At 40.0% G+C, this 22077-nt stretch overlaps 1 protein-coding gene across 3 annotated transcripts in view; it reads right to left on the bottom strand.

The window, feature by feature from the left end:
- The window catches only part of LSAMP (limbic system associated membrane protein), a 660813-nt gene that overhangs the window by 8598 nt on the left and 630138 nt on the right, over nt 1-22077 (bottom strand). Inside the window, exon 8 of one of the 3 annotated variants that reach the window (XM_059164016.1) lies at nt 5284-5316. The exons of the other annotated variants lie outside the window; for them this stretch is intronic. Within the exon in view, the coding sequence (XP_059019999.1) occupies nt 5284-5316 (33 nt within the window). The remainder of the gene's footprint in view (nt 1-5283; nt 5317-22077) is intronic. 3 annotated transcript variants of the gene reach the window in all.

Here is a 22077-nt window from a genome sequence, read left to right as displayed (position 1 = left end):
GGGCAGGTCCAAACCAGAAGCAGAACTCAGACTTAAACCTGCCCAGAATTCACCCTGGAGTGGCAGCCTCTGTGTTTCCCACCGCCACCTCAGTTTTCCCAAAGCAGACACGATTTGGGGTGTGTGGGTGTGGATCTAAGGGGGAGACTCGAATGGGGAGGAAAGCGGAGAAGGCACTTGTGTGTTGACAGAAAGGAGATAATTGGGGCAGAAAATGTAGGCCCCAAGAGCTTGTCTCCTCTGCTTTTTTTGCTCTATTTTCTCCTTCTGTAAACTTCTGTTCATATAGATCTATTACAAGAAGAAAATGTTTGTGTTTTTCACAACAAAGATTTTTAGATTTAAAACTGAACGCTTAGACAATGATGCTCAAAAAAGAAATAAATGTGACTAATTAAGGGTCACTTCGCAGTTTTGCACATATATGCAGATCAATGTGTGAATTAATCTGCTAGTGTGTGTGTGTGTGTGTGTGTGTACACGTGCATGAGTGATTAAACCTACGATGGTCCTCTGACAGGCGAATGTTTCCAAAAGTGTCTACAAACATATCAGATCAAAGGTCAAATAACAGGGAAAATGCTGAATTCAAGAATGTCCTCCTAATCTGTGTTTTATGTAAATAATGGCAACAATAACTAAATAAAACCAATACTTACACAGCACTTACTATAAGGTACTGTTACAGATAATTTACGCATGTAAGCATATGATTTACGCATGTAAGACATGCTATGAGACAGGTATTATAATGAACCCTTTTTTACACTGAGCTAGTAAGAGGCATTGCACACACTTACACAGCTAGTGCACAGAGGAGCTGGGGTTTTGACCCAGGCAGCTGGTTCCAGTCTTTGCCTGTCACCACTACACAGTGAAGTTACACAGTGAAGGAGTTAATGTGTAACAAGTTACACATGTTCAGCAAATGAATTTGGGGTGTTTTTAAAACAAGAGCCATAACAAACAAAACACAACGTGGAGGCATCCATTACCTTTGAAAACAATTTTCAATAGAATATGTTTTACTAGAATGTCTCCTTGAGAATATTAAAAATATTACTTGCTCTAAAAATATGAATATATACAAACTTTGAACAGTATAGTTATGGTAAAAAATGAGCTTTATTATCTGGAAAGCTACGGAGATATAGAGTAAACAATTCGAATATCCAATCGGCCAATTCTTTAAGTTTCTGAATGGCTACAGGATTGTATTAATAAAGGAAACTTCTGCTGCCTTCGGGTTCATGCTTTTTGTGAAGAATTTAGGTTCAAGAAGATCATGTATCCTGCGTAAAGCACCTATGGGAACTGGTGACCAAGCAATAGTATACAGGTGTTCAAAGTCTCAGCTCCACGCCTTTCGTAGCCCACCCTCCACACCCTTCACCACCATCCTTTTTGGCCTTTGGGGCGTTTAAGTTCCATCAGTGGCAACTCCCCAGGGCTTCTGGCCGATGGTAATACATTTCCCTATCATTTTAATTCCTCTAAATGCTTTACATGGCACTCATTTAGATTAGTGGGTCAGAACAGCTTCCAAAACAGAAAAAAGACTACACACACACAGGACCAAGCAAAAAAGTGTGAAATAGAAGGGTTTTACAAAGAGTCTAATTTTGCCTATATCCTTAATCTCATTTTTTAGTGCTGGGATAGGTTAGATTATCTCTCAGACATCTTGGAGTTGAGTGGTACCTGGGGAAGTCTAAAAGTCTAAAAACCCTAGTCTTTTATGTGAAGGACAATAAATATTTGAGAAAGCAGAAATTCCGTCATTGAAAAATACCATATATATATATGTGTGTGTATATATACATACACATATTCACATTTAACATTTTTGCTAATGTATGTGCACACATATATTTGCAGATACAAAGAGAAGTAGATATATGTATGCATACTCATATATATGATATATGCATTGACATACCATACACACATATTATTGGTCTTTTAATAGACATAATTGAGAATTAACTGTTACTTTCACATGCTGGTCTATGATATGTACAGGGAATCCCAGTACTGTGCTAATAATCTTAATTTTATCCTTAGTAGAACTATTATTATATATTTGAAATGCATCTCATAGATCTGTTAAGAGTATCTTCACTTCTATCAATTATTATTTATTAAGTGCTCTCATATAGCTATTTGATGTGCTTATATGACTTGCTCTTTTCATAATTGGTTTTGAGAGTAAATAAATAGCTTGAAAAAATGCAAGGATAAATGAATGATAGTTGGAGAATCATCACAAGTGTGTATGCAATTATAGATATATATGACTGCATAGGAGACTACTTCAGTTAATGGCTATTTCAGGGAAGAATAATCAGCAAAATCATTAATTACGTTTTAGCTCATAGTTATGAAATTTCTGCTTATTTGTGGAAATGCAAATGATAAATCTTATTTCCCACACCAGATGGCCAGGCTCAGCAAGTGCTTTTATATACTGACAGATATAATGAAAGCAAGAGTCTGTAAACATAAATTAGCCTTAAGAATAGATAGGCAAATAGAACCACAATTCATACAACAGACAAAAATCATATCATATTTAGCCATATTCTATATGTGTTTATGTGTGTGTGTGCACACTTACATGTGTGGTATCTAGTAAACATTCAATAAATGGTAGTATCATCATCACTGCTATTAACTACAGAAGGCTGGATTATAGAAAGACATGAAATACTTCTGAATCAGAGGCAATGCCTTTGTGAATTGGGTCAAGGCATTTAAAGTTTGACCCGAAGGGGCAAAATTCAGCTGTAGCAAGATTGAGAATTTTGAGTCAACACACCAGGTCAAGGTTCTCAACCTCAGGACAGGATGACAAGTGAGGTTCTGTATCAAGGGGAATGCTGGACTGCACTTTGCTACCACAATGCTTTTACAAGGGAATCTGTGATTACGGACAAGGTTTTTGATAAAGCATCCTGAAATTGCGGGATATGAGAATTTTCAGCAAGTCTCTACACAAATTCGATGCAGGATGCTCGAATTGGTTGTCTTTCAGTAAAATCTCAAAGAAAGTGTAAGGTGATTTTCCAACACCTGCTTTAGAGAGCATGCACTTGGAGACACTTTGTGACTCATTCAAATCTAGCCAATGCACTTCTGTTGCTTCTCCTGAGTACTTAGGGCTTTTTACCTGGATTTTTGACTAGATTTTTTCATAATAATCTTTCTTAAACAACAACAACAACAACACAACATTTGTCACGGCTTCAGCGATCGTCAGGCATTCCTTTCAGCTTGTAAGGAATCAAGGCCAATAATAATTTTATTTTTGTAGTTAGTTGAGCCACACAAGAGAAGAAGAAAGACCGATGAGTTTAAGTTTGAATTCTTCTTACAATTATTAAGGGCTGACAGAGTGAGTGAAAATAAAACAAAAAATCAAATACAAAATAATTGCTAAGCAAAGAAGAAAAACAATCTCCTAAAATCTCTCTTAGAATACCTAGATGTGCCCGCTGAAGTGCTTCCCCGTCCTGGGAAGCCATGTTTAAAGGGAAGTCTGATAAGGTTGACTTTGGCGCCACCTGCTCTCTGTGTTCAGCTAGTACAGCTTCCTCTGGCGAGAAGGAATTGGGGATTAAAGTCTATATTCTCCAGGCTGGAGCACAGACGAGGGAATATATTGATATTTAATTTAAGCAATGTGTCTAGAGTTAAATTTGGGCTCCTCCTACATAATGCTTTTTTTTTTTTATTGGCAAGGCTGAATTGCACTCCCCCTCCATTATTTATTTATTTATTTATTTTAAAATTAACATATAATGTATTAAGTCCCCAGGGGTACAGGTCTGTGAATCGTCAGGCTTACATACTTCATAGCACTCACCCTAACACATAACCTCCCCAATGTTCACAAACCAACTCCTACATAATTCTTTATTTATTATCTCTCCTCTGTATAAAGTAAGTCTTGGATAAGCCTAATTATTCTCACGGTAAAGTCCATCACATCTTCCCCATCAAAGCAACATTAAATATTTTGGCATACAAAATTTTGAAATTTTAGGTCAATACATAGAATTCCTTTGGGTGACACTAGGAATTTATCTTGGTGGTCTTTGAAATAAAACCCTATGCCCTATTTCTCCAAAACCCTAAGGTATCATATGTTCCACTAATACTAGCCACTTAAAATTCACATGTAATTGATACTCATGGCATTGGGGAAAGGAGGGATGAAAGAGACACGAGTTTATACCTTCTTGCCCCAAATGATCTTGGTTCAATGTATGTATTTCTGATGGCTTCATCTCTGCAACCCTCTGTGAAGACTTCCTAGAGTGGGCCATAAACAAGGCGCTGACCCTTTCCAGGGAGTAAGCAACAAAGTGTCCAAATTTCTGTGGCTGCTGGTCACTGGTAGGGTGTAAGTCCCACAAGAAAAGTTTTCACAATTGAGAATGACCTTGGTTGTCTCATCCCCTTTGAGGCCAACAGAAGAAAACATCTTCATATAAGACCAATCCAAGTGAGTGGCCATGAGGACTTAAGGAGGCTGCTGTCTGGCCATGAAGGTTCCTCTGTAGCTTTAGTCTGGGGACAGACACTGTTAAGGATTTCTGCTGGACTTGTAAAGAGGGCACTTCAGAATTGGTAATTGTTTGCAGCGAAGGTTCCAGTTCATGAAGCTTTCACCTGATTGCATTGTCTTTGTAAGGAGATGTGGGTGATTACTGGGTCACACAAGGCTGATGGAGGCATGTGGTGCTATTTCTGGGAGACCCCAGCGGCTGGGTGTACCATAAAAAGGGGAGGTTATAGGAAGACCTGGGAGAACACTGAGACAGGGAGAATATTAACTGTTCAAGTGTTTCATTTTAGGAGATGCTACTCTTACTCCTTTTAGCAATATATCTACTTTAATAGCCAACTAAGAACATCAAGTAGGCTTTCTGTCTCTGATGAGAGCCTGGTCACTGGGCAGCAAACACTGTCAAAAGTGCAGCTCCGCAAGAATTAACCATGGCCGCTTGGGATATGGAAAGTGGGAGGGAGGAATAACTTGTTCAGTTCCGGAGATTTAAAAATGAATAGCTGTCAAAAATGATATAGAGTCATGGGTTGGATCAGGGCTTTTTGTGACTGAGAAAGTTCACAGCCCGGGAAACATAGTGGCACATATGTTGTGGAAATTATTACCACAAATTATTGAGATGAAATAAACTCAAGTGTATAAGACTCTAATATATGGCTAAGAAATCTTAATTTTAACATACAGTAGGTAATCAGAAATAAGAACCATACCTTTTTGCTTGAAGTGCACGGTGGTGCCAATTTCTAAAAAAGAAACATTTAGCAAAAGAAAAAACAGATAAATTTTTTTTTATCAATTGAGAATACGCACAAAAGTAATCTGGTACTCTCCACTGAAAGGAGAATAGGACAAAAGGTGGAAAGAACATTCTAATAGGAACAAGTACTGGTAGAGAATGAAAGAAAGGCACACGGAGAGAGATTGTTTTGTTGGAACAAATGTTGTGCAGTTGGAGGTGGCAAAAATAATTTCCAACTACAAACACTTGATCTTATATGTTATGTGTATAGACAAGTACAAGGACACCGAGAATGCCATGTAGAAGTACACTTGACTGCAATTTAATGAAATGATGGAATGTGTCTGGCCTCCAACCCTCTCCTGCCATTTTTGCTCCTGGTTTACTCCACTCAAGCCAGGTGACCTTGCTTTTCTCCTAATACATTAAATCCTTTCCAGCTTTATAAGTGGTGCACCTGTTGCTTTATGTGCTTGCAATGTTTCTCCCTCAGATCTCTGCATGGCCCGCACAGTCCCTTCATTTAGATTTCTACTGCAAGGATACCAACCTAGGAAGGACTTCTCTCATCACCTTATCAAAGTGGTAGCATCACTTTTTCTTTCTTTTTTTTTAAAGATTTTATTTATTTATTTGAGAGACAGAGATCACAAGTAGGCAGAGAGGGAGAGAGGAGGAAGCAGGCTCCCTGCTGAGCAGAGAGCCCGATGTGGGGCTCGGTCCCAGGACCCTGAGATCATGACCTGAGCTGAAGGCAGAGGCTTAACCCACTGAGCCACCCCAGGCACACCCCCCAGGTCACTTTCTATTCCTTTACCCTGATTTATTAATAGTCTTAGCATTTATCACTACATGTATCATTTTATGAATTTACTTATTTGCTTGGTTAAAGTTTATCTCCTCCATTAATATATATGTTCCATGAGGGCAGCAAAGGTGTCTGTCTGCTCAACCATTGTATTCTTGTGCCTGGATTAGAGTCTGACATGCAGTATGTGTTCAGTAAATACTTGTTAAATGTATAAATCTCAGGGTTGGAAGAACTCATACTGGTCAAATACCTGAATTCCCTTTTGAGTGACTTTATCAACTAAACAACAATACTGTTATATCTTTAGAAGTAAATGTGGAAACTTTCCATAGGATACCACTTTGACTTTCAGGACTAAGTGGATGGTTAGTTAGATATAGGAACCCAAACCATGGCTGTGGGATATGGATTGCCTTTTCCGTGATCAGGACATGACTTCGCACCCCCTAGTAACACACTTTTACTCAGGAAGTAAAGTAAAATTTTCAGAGTACTGAACTCTGTAGCTAAAGAGAGCTTTTTGAATTGGATATCTGGTTACCTCATTTTCCAGACTGAAACTTGTCCAATGCTTTCTTGTGTCTTCCAGGATAAGGACCCAGATCCTATTACCTCATCTCTCCAGCCTCATCAGTGTGTATCATCTCTGCATCCCAGCCCACAAAATTTCCTTCATTCTCCTTGGGATCATGTTTTTTGTGGTTGTTGTAGGGCCGATGGCCCAATGTTATCATTACTAGTAACCCCACTCCTCCTTCAGAAAGTCAGGGAAGACTTTCTCAGTCTCCTTAGTAAAATGAAGTCCCTTTATTATAAGCTCTGCTCTCTTTCATGACACTCATCTCAGTTTTAATTTTAAGTTCCTTTGTCTGAGGTTTTGATTAATGTTTGTCTTCGCTACTGGACTATGAGTTCCAAGGAAGCAAGTGCTGTCTCTACTCCTGTTCTGCCTTGTAGTACAGCCAATGCACAAAGGCACTCTGAATGCACAATGGGACAGAGAAGATTTAGAATCTCTGAAATATGAGAAAAATAAATACAGGCCACGCATCCTCCCAACAGAGCCTGAGACGGTTAAAACAACAGAGAGCCTGCGTAGCTTACTTATAATCTGATGCAGCACGAAGGGCTCAGACCTTCAGAATCAGGTCTGCAAAATTTCTGAGGTTCGGTGCAGTCTATTTCCTTCACAGATTTTCCATTTGTCTCTCCAAAGGAGGTCACAAGAAGAAGCCCTCCAATAGCGTGCCATTTTCTGCTATTCTTATGATGGCTATAAGAGGGCACAATTCTCCTAGAGTCTGACGTTTGAAAATGTTTGGTGACAATTCAGCAGCCAGGCTGCTTCTAACAGCGAGCTGTAGGTACAAGTCAGGACAGTCTGCCTAAACTAGTCCAGTGTGGGATGGGGGGATCCCAGTGTGAATGCTCTTTTGTACGATGCTTGCTGGTGGTCCTCTAGAGGCACTTCTGAAGATGCTCAAAGCCACCGGCACCTGTCCGTCTGTCTTTGAAGAGTTAGTCTGTTCTTTGCACAAGTACTGAAGTCTTCTGTGTGGAAGCCCATACAGAAGGATGCAGTGATAATTCTGCTTCTCTCCTAGCAGAAGCCAGAAACCAATGTCATTCTTACCCCAGAAGGGAAGCCAGATTCCATCAGGATATAAAACACTGTTTTGTTTATCAAACAACTCTACCTATTGACTATGCTGATCATGTGACTACTGATGTTTCAATTGTATATTAAACACACAGCTACTTTCATGATACCGACTCTGACTACTTTTCTTTGAAATAAATATGTTGCCTTAAAAATTGTTGAAAAGGCACTGTAGAGAATGTACTTAGCTTAGCATGATCAGTTACCCAGGGTCACACAGAGTAAAGCTGAGACTGAAATTTAGGGCTCTCACTTCTCCAACTAGAACGCTGTCCACTATCCTACAATGCCCCTCTGGTGTTTTTATTAAAGCAAGGCTAGGTAACTATAGCCTGTATAACTCCAGGGTTCTCAATGGGATATTACAATGATTCAGTATCAGCTGGGGACAGTTTGACTCTACTCTTGTGCAAAAGGCAACTGACCTTCTTTCTTTGGTCAAGCCTTTCAATTTATCGTTCTTTGGAATTTGTAAGGAGGCTACCAGGTCATGGAATGATTGCTTTTTCACCCGAAAAGGCTTAGATCCCTAATGGGACCATCTTCATGTCAAGAATACTTGGTTTGCCTTGCTCCATCCCTGATCCACAGGTCTCATGGGAATAATTCCAAGCAAGTGTTCAGGAACCTGTGCAGGCAGGAAGACCTGCTTAAGCTAGAAAATACCACTTAACTTCTCTTTGCCTCAGCTTCATTATCTGTGAAATACATGTAATCAACACACTCCTGATAAATTTGTGGTACTGGTTAGATAAACTAATTATCATTACATCAGTACTTCGAATGCTGCTAGATACACAGTAAGTGCTCAATGCACGAGTCATTATCATCAGATTTGGGTTAAAATCCCCTCTACAGAGGACTTTCAGTGAAAGTTTGGTGGAAAAGAAAAAAATATATCTTAACACATAAGCTATGGAAGTGCGATCCAAAGAATAATAATAATGAAAAAAAAATCTACTGTAGCACTAAGGATGAATGAAACATTAAGAGATGCTAGCACACCCAAATGATAGGGAAGCCGACTGACCAGGTAAAGGGGAAAACCAGCAATAAGCCTGGGTTAACCAGTCAGTGATGCAGGCTTGGATTAAGAGTCTACATGTCTAAATATTTCTCTTAGAGAATAGAAACTCCCCTACTAATGAATTTAAAAAAGTTCATTAAAAGAAGGATTTTAAAACATTGCCCAAATATTATATTCTATGAAAAAAATAGCACAAGAACCAGATAAAAAAATATGCATACCGGGACGCCTGGGTGGCTCAGTTGGTTAAGCAGCTGCCTTCGGCTCAGATCATGATCCCAGCGTCCTGGGATAGGGTCCCACATCGGGCTCCTGGGAGCCTGCTTCTCCCTCTGCCTCTGCCTGCCACTCTGTCTGCCTGTGCTCGCTCCCCCCACCCCCGATAAATAAGTAAAATCTTTAAAAAAAAAAAAATATGCATACCTTTAAAAGCAAACGAGGTTACGAGTCAGATTTTAGGTGCCCTCCCTATTGCAATAAATAAACCGGTTTGGGAAATACTAATGTTTTTTTTTTTTTTTTTTTTTTTTTTTTTCTTCAGGTTAGTTAACATACAGTGCAGCCCTGGGGTTTCAGGAGCAGAACCATGGATTCATCACCTACCTATGTACCACACCCAGTGCTCATCCTAACTGGTGTGTGCTTTAATACCCATCACCTATCTAGCCCATCCCCCACGCCCCTCTCCTCTACCAACTCTCTGTTCTCTACAATTAAGATTCTCTTACGGTTTGCTCCCTCTCTGTTTTTATCTTATTTTATTTTTCCTTCCCTTCTCCTATGTTCATCAATTTTGTTTCTTAATGTCCACATATGAGTGAAATCATGATCGTCGTCCTTCTCTGACTGACTACACTTAGCATAATACGCTCTAGTTCATCCATGTCGTTGAAAATGGCAAGATTTCATTCTCTTTGATTGAAACACTGATTAGTGATCGTTAGACTTGGAATTTCATTTATCTTTAGGGAAACAAAACAGAGTGCTTATTTTGTACTATTATTTTTTATTCCTCCTCTTCTGTTGGAATAGACCATTCTGTTTGGAGAAGCAAAACCCTGAATGTTTTGAGCCTGGCTGGCATTTTGAAAACTTGGTTGTGTGCTGCCATCTTGTGGTAATACAAAGACATGTTTCTATGTGCTGTCTAAAGGAATTGCCTTTGTCCACCAGGTGGCAATAGTGGGGAAAATAAAAACTTTTTTTTCCAGTCCCAGCCAGCAAGAAATGTTACATTTCCAAAAGGAGTCTTTCCTATTCTGACAGAAAAGAAAAAAAAAATTGTTGTCCTTAAAAAACTGAGAATTATTCTTCCTTTTGTAGTGCTAAGGTGATACCAAATTCTGGAGTAAAACTGACTTGCCAAGGATATGATTTCTATAGGGATCTCCTGGAAACACTCATTAGAATACACTTGAAACCTATTATTTTTATACGTCTTAGGTATAAAAGTATAAAAAACATATGCTTAAGCAAATACATTTAACAAGTAAGCATGGCAGTATGGGTCCAAAGAATAAAAATAAATCTACCATAGCAGTGAATAAAACTTTGGGGGAGTTTAGTACAGAGAAAGTTCTCGAATTCTCTAGAAGCATTATTGCCATATGCTTAGACTTTGGTTTCTCCTGACGGAGTACAAAGAGGCAATGGGGGAGAGAATTTAATACCAGAAAGGGCAAGTGTTATGACACATTTATGCTAATCTGTCTTTGACTTTTAACTTTCAGATTCTATATATCCAGCCATGTCAGGCAAACCTGCAGCATTCAGCCTCTCAGTTGGCACAGAGCATGTCTTCCATCTTCACTAGTGTAGTCTCAGCTCACTATTTCTCTAGCACAGAGTAGGTGTCCCACATATTTGTGAAATGAATGCCCATGCACAGATGAGTGGATGAAGGAATGAACAAAAAGGCTGATGGAATCATTTAGTATCTCAACATCTATCCTAGCTAGGATTCTAGGTAGAGGAAGATTCTATTCTTCTTTTGGAAGCTCATGCCCTAGTGGAAAGGCAAAATTTTTGCTGGGAAATCAAACATTTGGAGAGTCAAATGGGTTGAAGAAGTCCTTTCATCAGTCCCCAAGTTTGGTCAGGTAGAAAATTTTCTGGGTGGTTGAGCTTCACTTAAGAATATGCTCTGCAGAGGGGTTGCCTGGGTGTCTCAGTTGGTTAAGTGTTTGACTCTTGATTTCAGCTCAGGTCATGATCTCAGGGTTGTGAGATTGAATCCTAAATTGGGTTCTGCACTGGGTGTAGGACATGCTTAAGAGTCTCTCCCTCTCCCTCTGCCCTATACCCCATCTCTCCCTCTCTAAAAAAAAAGAAAACATTTAAAAAAAAAAGGAATAAAAAAGAGAATATCCTCTCAACTAATTAAAACTAAAACCTTAGAAATAGAAACCCAAGCTTGTTTTATTGTTCAGAGACCAGAAGACTTCTTACCTCTCATCTTCCATGATGTGGTGTGATTCATTCTCTCTCTCTCTCTCTCTCTCTCTCTCTCTGCTCAAAAACTGAAGTGAGTGATATGAAAGTGAGAGAGATGTGTCCCTGGAAACTCTATAGGGTTTACAGTTTGGAAAATCTTTTATTGTCCGAGGGAATGTTCAAGTCTATATTTCTGAACAATTTTGTCATTTTGCCTTGTTTGAGTTCTATGTGGTAGAGGAGATGAGGGTCCAACAAGTCCATAAAAAGAAGCATTGATTCTCAGTACTCTGACTCTTGACTTTTCGCGTCTTATCTTAAAGTCCCTGCTTCTAAGTATTTACTCCCAGCCCTGGGGAGGATGTACAGAACTTTGGGGTTTATATCATTTGTGTGGTTTTTCTTGTTCCATGTTTACATGAACATGAATGAACCACGTTCTAATCTGCCACTGCCATCTGAACAAGGGAATACTCTGCCTTCCATTGCATATGGCACAACTCTTTGTATAAATCTGGTCATCGGATGTGCCTTAGGTTTTGAAAATGACATGTTAGTTTGAGGACTTAAGATGATTAATTGCACTGTTTCTCCCCCACTCCCCCGCTTCTGGGAGATCTAGTAGGACTGTATGTACAGAAGAGAGGGAAGGTCCAAATTCAATGGGAGTTTTTACCCTCCAGTTGCCTGGAACAAGTGAGAGAGGTACGGGGTAAAAATCCTTAAGAAACTTAATAAAGGAAATGAGGAAGATTCGACATGTTGCCTCTTCCTCCTTCACTGATGATGAAGACCTGAAACATAACATTTATAAGGTTCTTTAATGGGAATTTATGTTTTATGTGCTCTGACTTTATTTATTTATTTTTGTCACAGTTTTTAAAAACAAAACCCTTATTATTATAGTGGTTTAAAAGCAGGGCATTTATTAATTCAATTTTCAAAGCCTCTTTCAAGCTTAGAAAGTTATTAATTTCTTTCTCGCAGGTTTCTCCATTCAGAGGCTTTAGGCAATAGCAACGTCTACTTACAAGCATTATTATTATTGTTTTTTGACATAGAAAAAGATATGGCTGTGACTTCTGTTTAGGTTGTTAGAGTTTTTTATTTTCTCCACTTACTATATTCATGTTGTATGAACCCTAATTCCGAATACCTCTGGAAAAATGTTCTCTGAGAATCAGTAACCATTCTGGGTGTAGTTCACAGGGGAAAAGCCAAAGCAGAGAAATAGGTCTAAACCTTAACCTTAAGGCTATTCCTGCTTTGTTTAGTTTTAGTTTTAGTATTTATTTTTTTTATTGTTGCTGTTCGTTTGTTTTTTAAAAGTAAGCTCTATGCCCTGCATGGGTCTTGAGCTCAGGACCCTGAGATCAAGAGTCACATACTTTGTGGACAGAGCCAGTCAGGTGCCCTGATTTTTATTTTCTTAGTTAGTTCATAGGTGGACTATTATCTTAACTACTCAGAGAATTATTTCAAACTGGCTGGGGGAAACCAAGAAGTCTTAGTGTGTCATCAATATTTGAGAAAGGATGTTGGCTTCCTTTAGCTAACTTTAGGTCATGAAAGGAATCTTACACTTCCAAATACTTCTAGGGGCTTTTTTCCCTCTTAACAGTTGACCTAAAATGAACTTCACATGTTTGATGCTTTTTAGGAATGAGCTGGAGCCATGAATGATTTAGTCAAATATTTGTCACTCTGGGAATGTGGTGATAACTTCTTGTTGAATGAGAGAATAAGCCCAAACCAAAATTAATTCTGACATAATTTCTTATTGTGTAATGTGAATAAAATATTTGAAACTCACAGGGACACTTGGGTGGCTCAGTCGGTTATGCGTCTGCTTTCCCTTCAGCTCCTGATCCCAGGAATGACCCGTCCAGGGATCAAGTTCCACATTGGGCTCCCTGCTCAGAGCGAAGTCTGCTTTGCCCTCTGCCCCTTCTCCTGCTTGTGCTCTCTCTCAGATAAATAAATAAAGTCTTTTAAAAAATATTTGAGACTCACTGTTTATTCTCATGAATTTATGGACCAATCCCCTAGAAACCAAGTCTTCTACAGTAAAAGGCATCAGGAAAAAAAATGTTTTTAATGCTCATTTCATTCAAAAGAGACCAACTTATGAAGGGGGAAATATAAACACACCAATTTAGAGAGAGGATGTAGGCACTCCCACATCTGAAAGGAGGACCTCTCACTGGAAATCCTGGAAGGGACACAAGGGAAACCTCTGATAGGAAGAGTCTGGTTTGACTGGGATTGGGGAGAGCTGCGAGTGTGTCTGTCACTGTGGAGACAGCCCTGATCTGGGGCCAGAGGGCTGCTCCTGGGCCTGCCTGAGCTGTAAGCTTGGGCAAGTCACAGAAACACACCCATCCTCAGAAAGGGCAAAAAAAACATAAAGGCTTAGGTGTTTTAACTCAAGTATTTTAAGCTCAAACCTCCAGATGAAACATTTGTTTATGTTATCTCTGAGGAGAGAGATTATATACGATCTTTATTTTCTTCTCTATAGTTTCACATCTTTTCAAATTCTTCCATAATGAATAGAAAAGTATTTATAAAAACAAAACAATGCATTTTAAAAACACTCTAACTCTGGGGAAAAGAAAATAATATTTGGCTTTGGGCTGACATCCTTACAAGGAGGCTGAAACTTTTTTTCCTCGCTTTTTCAGTTGGCTGGTGTCATAGAGCAAAACCAAACAGAAGCTAAGATAGGTAAGGCCAAGGAACATAGTCTTAACAACAGGAACTGACAACGCAATAAAAAATGTATTATATGGGCTTATGAGGTCTTCAGACTACAGGCTTGATATAATTGCACTGTCGAGTAAGAGGGGGTGTGTGATGTGTCTTTAACGACTGTGGGATCTGCTCAGTGGTGATGTGAGTTGCTCCAGAAAGTGTAGATTTGCCGAGCACTCCCACCATAAAGAGAGGGCTCCAGTAAGTCTCTTACAGAAAGTCAGCTTTCTCAAATCCTACGTGTTTCTTATTTAGCCTGAGAAATTTAATTTTTAATAATTAATGAATCAAAATGTTAGAGAATGCCCAAGGGTCTAACTTTAATAAAGGGGTTTCCCTGGGCCACTCCACCTTAAAATACATACAAGATTAGAAAAACTTAAAAAAAAAATTAGAAAAACTCCAGAAGTAAATTTATTTAAATCAGCTGTCCGTAAGTTGTGTTTTTTGTTTTTTGTTTTTTTTTGTTTAAGGATTTATTTATTTATTTGACACAGAGAGAGTACAAGCAGGGGGAGTGGCAGGGAGAGAAGCAGGCTCCCCGCCGAGCAGGAAGCCCTGCTCTGTCCCAGGACACTGGGATCGTGACCTGAGCTAAAGGCAAATGCCCATGGAGCCACACAGGCGTCCCAGTCAGTAAGATAATAGGGTCAGACATGCAGTTTCTGTCTTTTGAGAGAAAGACGTGTATCTAGAATGTGACCTTTGCATCTGTAGGTACAATTCTGGCCTTTTGCCCTTGTGGAATTAAAGACCACTCTTCTCATTTAATAAAGAACTACTTCCCAGTCCCAAATCTACTTAGTTGTTGGTACAAAGTAGATTATATTTTCCGTGTTTAAAAACATACATTTTATGTATATTTTAAAGCCTTTTGTGCCTCCCTTTATTTGACTTGCTAAAAAAGGATTAAAAGCACAGGTCTGGGTAAGTCTCTAGAGATTTTCCTTCTTTCTGGTTTTCTTCCTCTCTTTTCATTTCCCAGCCCTGAATTGTGAATTGCAGATCTGTTTTAGAATACATTTTAGATTTAAATTCTAAGGAATTCAAGACTGTCTTTAATCCATGTAAGGTGTGTTTTCATTTTGTATGTTTCAAAATTAAAAAAAAAAAAAATGTTCAGCTACCATAAAACAAGATGACAGGCCTCCAGAATTTGAATGCAGAGATAACGAATTTGTGAGATTTCCTACAGCTTTTAAGGCTCTTGGAAATTAGAAGATACGGGATTACAAATGGTGGTGTGCTCTGTGTTACCCTTGCATCTATGTCTCTGGCACTAACCCCCACAGCCCAGAACTTGGTAAAGGCGGTTCTGCTTTGGACCTTTCCCAAGTGACTTTGTTACTCAGCATGCCAGGAAGCCTCAGGGATTCATACTCCCGCCGTGTCACTGACTCCAACTACAGCATCGCCACCAGCTTCTGGAGCAGCTCCTTGAAAATACTGACGGGTCCTTGCAACCCGACCATTCCCACAACTAAAATTAAAATTTACCATCCAACCTCCCTGATGAGCGACTGAAAGTTTTCTCTGGGTGTTCGTCCAGAAAATAGGCTCTCAGCATTTTTTTTCCAGAAAATTCACCCAAGATAGTGCTACCTACACCCAGTATGCAGTATCACTACATGTCTGTACAATGAAGCCAGCAGATGCTTTCTTGTCCTAAGAGAGTAACAGAGAGGTGGGAATGTAAATTCCCTTACTTTTTTTTTTTTTTTTAAGATTTTATTAATTTATTTGACAGAGAGATGTATACAGAGAGAGCACAAGTAGGCAGAGGGGCAGGCAGAGGAAAAGGGAGAAGCAGGCTTTCCACTGAGTAGGGAGCTGGATACGGGCCTCGATCCTAGGACCCTGGGATCATGACCTGAGCCAAAGGCAGCCACTGAACTGACTGAGCCACCCACGCACCCCAGATTCCCTTACTTTTAACCCCCACTGTTTTATCACATTTCTTTTCTTTTTAAAACAGGCCAGATGCAAAATAGGATAAGTAAGAAACTATTTGAGAAAGAGTGTGTTTTTTCAGATTTTGAAAGTTAATTAGGCTTAATTAAATTAATTCAGCTCTCTCTGAATTCTAGACTTTGGTATAGACTGGAATGTTTGCTCCTCTCTTTTCTCCTTTCTGCCTTTTAAACGTCCCTTTCACCTGGAAGCCTTCCCTGATTGCTCTGGGCTAGCTAAGCTGTCTCTGTCCTGTGCTCCCTGAATACTCCACAGGTACCCTAAACTTAGCAAACCTTTTTCATGCCTGCTTCACATAGAAAGTACGAGGGTAGTTGTGTTTCTGAGTGGATGAATGGGGTGACTGACATACTGTGCATTGTCAGGTAAGCTGGGCCAGAAATGAACCTGCACTGCCCGTTGAGAATGAAGTCTCTTTCTTGTGTTCCTAATGGTTAGAAATCTCGAGAACAAGAAAACGTGGACTCTAAAAGAAACTCGACAAAGCAAAAGCAAGTGGAGAGTACATGTAAATGCAGAACAAGAAGTCACACTATTAACGGAACTGACTTAGCAGGGTTGGTTCTCGAAGGGAAGACCGACTTCCAGTGACTGAGACCGCTCTTTTTCAGCATTGCAACAACGAGCAGCTTTCAGTGACGAACTTACCTGTGTCCTGGAACTCCAGGGAGGAAAATAGAACAAACCTCCCACGTTACTCCTCTCTAACTTGCAATTCAACATACAAAGATACCGTCTGATTTCTTCCTTCCTTCCTTCCCTCCTTTTGATTTCTTTCTTCCTGCCTTCCTTCTTCTCTTTCTTCCCTCTCTCTCTCCCCTTCCTGCCTCCCCCCTTCCCTTTCTCCCTCTCTCCCTCCCTTCCTCCACCCCCCTTTCTTTTTCTTTCTTTCTCCCTTTCTTTCTAGAGGTGTTTCTGTTTTCCGAACCTTCCCTGCTCCCAAGTCATACAAACTCTACATGTATAATCGAGAAAACATTTTAGAATGGTCAAGCAACTTTCCAACATAGAACATGGCTGGGAATGCTTGTGCTTTGTGGGCTAAGGCGGATGGCATGGTACACAGAATGGGCAATCAGCCAAGACGTAACCCTTTCCTTTTACTATTTTTTTTTTTTTTAAATCCTACTGTGGCCCTGAACAATGTCTCTTAGGCTGTTAAAAAAGTCATCCCGAAACTGCAATTGCAAGGTGAGTGGTTCATTTAGAGCCATTGTTACAAGCATGGGACGGTTAGAGTAGAACCGACTGACAGCTATGATTTATAGTGAAGATACTTTGTTAGTGGTGTTGTCTAGGGGTTAAAACACACATATGTGTGACAGAAATGGGGCAAGTGTTTTCTTCTACAATCAGCATAGTAATAAGCAGAACAGTATAGTCAACTATGGTGATGCTTGGCTCCCCAGGGTCCTATTAGGAAGCACGATGAATGACTTGTGAAGTCTCTCCCCCCACTGACTTGTGGTGGATATAAGCTGACAATTCTCAGTGGAGTCCTAGTGAGTGGTCTGCCTACTCCCATCATACATCTGGGTACATATGAACACCTTAAATTGGAATTCCAAACTCATTATGTCGTGCTGTGTTCCTCCTTGGCAGGTGTGTTTCTTCACAGCAGTATACAAGGGGAGATGTAAGGTGGGGCCCCGTAAGCCCATCTCCGCCTCCCCCCGACGGAGGTGCTGTTTCATTTAAGACCTACAAATGACTTGTGATGATGAAAGACCACTGTGAGGACAGAGTGACTGTGTAAGGGAAGTTGTTACTAAGGTTAATTTGTATCTTGCCTCTTCAGAAGTAGATGTGTCCTCCAGATAGATGGGATAATGGCTTTGCTCGCATAGCTGCTAACCAGGGTTTAGAAGTGAATGTTATTACTATCAAAACTTTTTCTTTGGTTTCATTTGAAGGATGTCAAAGAAAAAGTATATATGTCGGGTGAGGTGAATATGGTGAAAAATACAGAGTAAAAGAAAATCAAGAAGTACAGAGAGCAGGAATATGAATCTCAGGTAAAATAGAGAGAGCTCAAGGGCAGACTAAAATTCAAGTTTAGGGGTGCCTGGGTGGCTCAGTGGGTTAAGCCGCTGCCTTCGGCTCAGGTCATGATCCCAGGGTCCTGGGATCGAGCCCCGCATCGGGCTCTCTGCTCAGCAGGGAGCCTGCTTCCTCCTCTCTCTCTGCCTGCCTCTCTGCCTGCTTGTGATCTCTTTCTGTCAAATAAATAAATAAAATCTTAAAAAAAAATAAAATTCAAGTTTACACTTTGGGGGTTACATGAGGACATTCCTCAGGAGCTGAGACTGTCGATGTTTGAGTTCCTGGAGGGTATGCATTCTTTCTTTTTGACTCTAAATAGTGCCACTTCTTTCAAGGACTTGAAGGACTTGCTCCATACAATGTCTCTGAACATAGAGCCAAGCTCCCAAAGAAGGGCCTCCTTCCTGGCTCTATCCAGCTCCTCACAGCACCACGTTGCCCTCCCGTTAAATGGCACACTGATGCAAACACCAGGGCCAGCTCAGCTGGGGGTTCCCTGGAAAGACCAGAGAGACCTGCATCAGCATTTTCTGTCCATTCCAGATCCTGGTCTTCTCACCCTTTGGGGCGTCATGCCAACATTTTCTGCTGCAAATCTCACTGAGCTCTTCTTAGGCAGCTTTATTCCTTTTAATTAAAAAGACAAGACTGTCAATTACTTAAACTTAATCCCCAAATGTAATTGTTACTTTGAAAGATTTTTTTTTCCCATAAAGCTCATAGAAGAGAAATATTTCCATCAAATTAAAATTTAGTGGGAGCTGGGATTTAAAAAAAAATATTCATCTTCAAATCCCCGCTGACTCTCGAAATCTACATAGCACAGCAAAGCCTAAGTACAGGAGGCTCACCGGGAGAGTCTGACTGGCATAGGCAGAAACAGACTGGGAAAATAGGAAAAGGCATTAGTGTACAAAATATTCTCCTACCTTTACACGGATGCTGTAGGATTGTTAGCCATTTAGCTTGAAGCTAAATGTAAATTCTGAGAGGTAACACTTCCAAGCTGCTGTTGGACATTTAAATAATAGTGTGAATACATTTCAGGTTTAGTCTTGCTGGCAGATTTGAACAGGGAGAGGCCCAGAGTTGTTTAGGGAACACAGCCGAAGGAAGAATGCAGAGCTGAGACAAGTAAGGCACAGAAGTGGATTCAACAGTTGGGTTGCTGGTTGAATCACCATGGTTGCATCACCGTGTTGGCAGGTGAAGTATTGATTCTAGGTGAGGTATTGGCACAACTATCCCACTTGGTTCCCAGCCATTGAAGAAAATCAGGAGGAAGTCAGCCTGTTGTTCCCAGGAAGGGAATCAGAGAGGGTCCTCAGGTACCAACGTCAGCTCTTAACGATCTTCATGTGTGTTAGTCTCGGTCCATGATTTTGCTGTAAATTTGCATTAACACTACTTTCCAAGTACTATCAGTAAAAAAGCAAGGCTCCCTTTTTCCTCCACCAGCTAGTGCGAAAACTAAACTAAAACCTTCCCTGGGATGTGCTTTATACCCTGGACCAGGAAAAAGGGCACTTTCTGTAGAGTGAGGATGCTGGATTGATCCGACAGGTGGTAATGTGCATGATAAGGTCTCGCTGAAAGTATCAGCATGTGTGTGTGTGTATGCGTCTGTGTGTGCACACGCACGCCACACAATAGAGAAGGATGCGATGTGAAGCTTCTCTAAGTGTAATATTATGATGTTGGTGAAAAACAATAAACAACGTTTTTTATCTGGCCATGGGACACTTCTGTATTTAAACCCGCTAGCAGGGAGCATTTCAGACATTCCTAGAATCAGTCAAAACTCAAAGTACGATGAAGCCACACCAAACTTGTAAATAGCTAATATCCAGGCAATCGGATGCAAGTGTGTCTTTAAATATCAGCACTTTTAAAAAATGTAAGAAGTATGTGTATTTGAGCACGATTATTTTAAATTCAGTGTGCTTTCCTTCTAGGAACTTGAAGCTCTCTTTTGTATATTGTTTAAAAAACACTCTGAGCTTGTAGGCATGAAAAATATAATTTCTTTCCCATTTCACAGTTGGAAAAACTGAATTAAAGAGAACAATGCTAGTAATTATCCATGATTAATAGAGGTGTGTATGTGAATCAGCCTGAATAAGTGTGTGAAATTAGATGTGCTGATGCCAGATACCTCGGCTCATGTTTTTTAAAGACGACTGCTTTCATATAAATCTCTGTGTGAGCCGGGCATACGTCTCTGTGTTGAGTATGTCTGGAAATAGACTTTGTAAGATTGTATGGGTATTAAGGTAAAAGTATTGTGTATTATAAGCATACTCAAAATAAATTAGATGAGTGTTTACAATTCATTAGATACATATCTAATGACGAAGCATACCTAATGGTTATTTATAATGCACTATAGGTGCATTATATATGTGCCTGGATGCTGCAAGGTGTAGAGTGTAGTTTGGGTGTACTTTGATCATTAAGGAGTGTGGGAGAAGGTGCATATTAGTTTCTTAGGATTGTGGGGATTAATTGAGTTAATACATGCAAAAACCCTCAGAACTTTATTGGTACATGAGATGCCCACTCTCTATGTTAGCTATTATTGTTATTATTATTGTTATTATTATAGGAGATGGCACTGCTGTTATAATAAGGAGCTGAAAAGAGGCATTTTCTCATTGATACCTGGGATAACATCCTATGGAAAATAAATGAAGTTGTAGGGATTGTCTAGTTATCTTTATGGCATGCACTGATTTTAGGATTTTTCTCCCACTTTCCTTCCATCCCAGTGGAGTCTGGTCTCAGAGTGCCAGGTGAGAGCAGGTATGTGGCCTCCTCCTACTGGCTGTTCTGATGCCAGGCCCGCCCGTAATGATGCCCGGCTCCCTTTGGGAGGAAACATGCCAGGTGGACCTCAGATTTCTGCACGCCTGGTTTGTTTGTGGGTTGGATTTTAATTTTTTTTTACACTTTAATTTTGGGGGTTTTGTTTTGTTTTCTGAGAAAGCTTTAGACAGCTGTATTAATCATGCAAACCCAGCCATGTGCAATGTGTTTTATCAATGGAAAAACAGGAACTGAATGGCAAGCAGCTGTGAACAAACCCAGTGCAAAGCCTGAGCCTGGAAGATAATCTCGACATTTCCCAAACCCACTCGCCACGCAGGGTTAGTGAATGGAAAGGCTGTTCACTTGGGATAAATAATCAGATGGGAGGTAAGCAAGTGAGACTCAACCCAGGGTTATTATTATTATTTTTTTTTCTTTTTTGAAGTTGCAGTGCTGGGAGAAGGATGGGCTGATGGAGTCCAGAGAATCCCCCACTCAAGGGGATTCCTCACCTAAGGGTGATAAAAACAGCACAATGGTCATTTGTCTTTGTCCTTTCTCTTCTTCTACTTCATTTTAACTTTCTGCAGCTGGTTTTGTCCCCTTGTTTTGAACCTGTGGTCCTTCTCAACGTGAAGGCCTCTCTAGATGCCCTGAAGCATCATGAAAGGCTATGCACAAGTGAGCTTTTGGGGAGGAGACAAGAGCAGTAGCATCACTTCCCAGGATTCAGAGGCCTCAGGAAAGGATCTGAGCCTAACAAAATGAGAAAAGTTCCCTCAGTCACTTAGAGCTGATTCTTTCCTCATTTTACAATGCAGTGGATTTTCTGCAGTGATATAGTCAGAGGTAGTTATGCAAATATATGCAATTCAGGACTCATTTCAGAATAAATAAACCTAAATTAAAATTAATGGGGAAAAACACCTATCAGAAACAGATCAAGGATGGAACAGTATTTTATTTATCTATGTATATCTTTTAAATTAAGAAGCAGGGAAGTACACAGATTTTTTTTTTTTTTTTTTTTTTGGTCTTGGTTTTGGCTGAATAGGAAAGGACATTTGAAAATTTCTGATTGGTCACAGACCATACAAATTATCCTTTGGTGTAATTCCAGTATTATTATTATCACTGCAGAAAATCAAGCAATATGATGAAGGAAGCCCAGGAGAAATACATTTGATTTATTGAGCCTTGTTTTTGTTTAATCACAGCTTGAAGGGGTTTAGGACTGCATTCCTGCTGCGACTCTGAT

Source organism: Mustela lutreola, chromosome 2, assembly GCF_030435805.1.
Source record: "Mustela lutreola isolate mMusLut2 chromosome 2, mMusLut2.pri, whole genome shotgun sequence".
In the NCBI taxonomy this organism is placed as follows: Eukaryota; Metazoa; Chordata; class Mammalia; order Carnivora; family Mustelidae; genus Mustela; species Mustela lutreola.
This window is presented reverse-complemented; position numbering and strand designations above follow the sequence as displayed.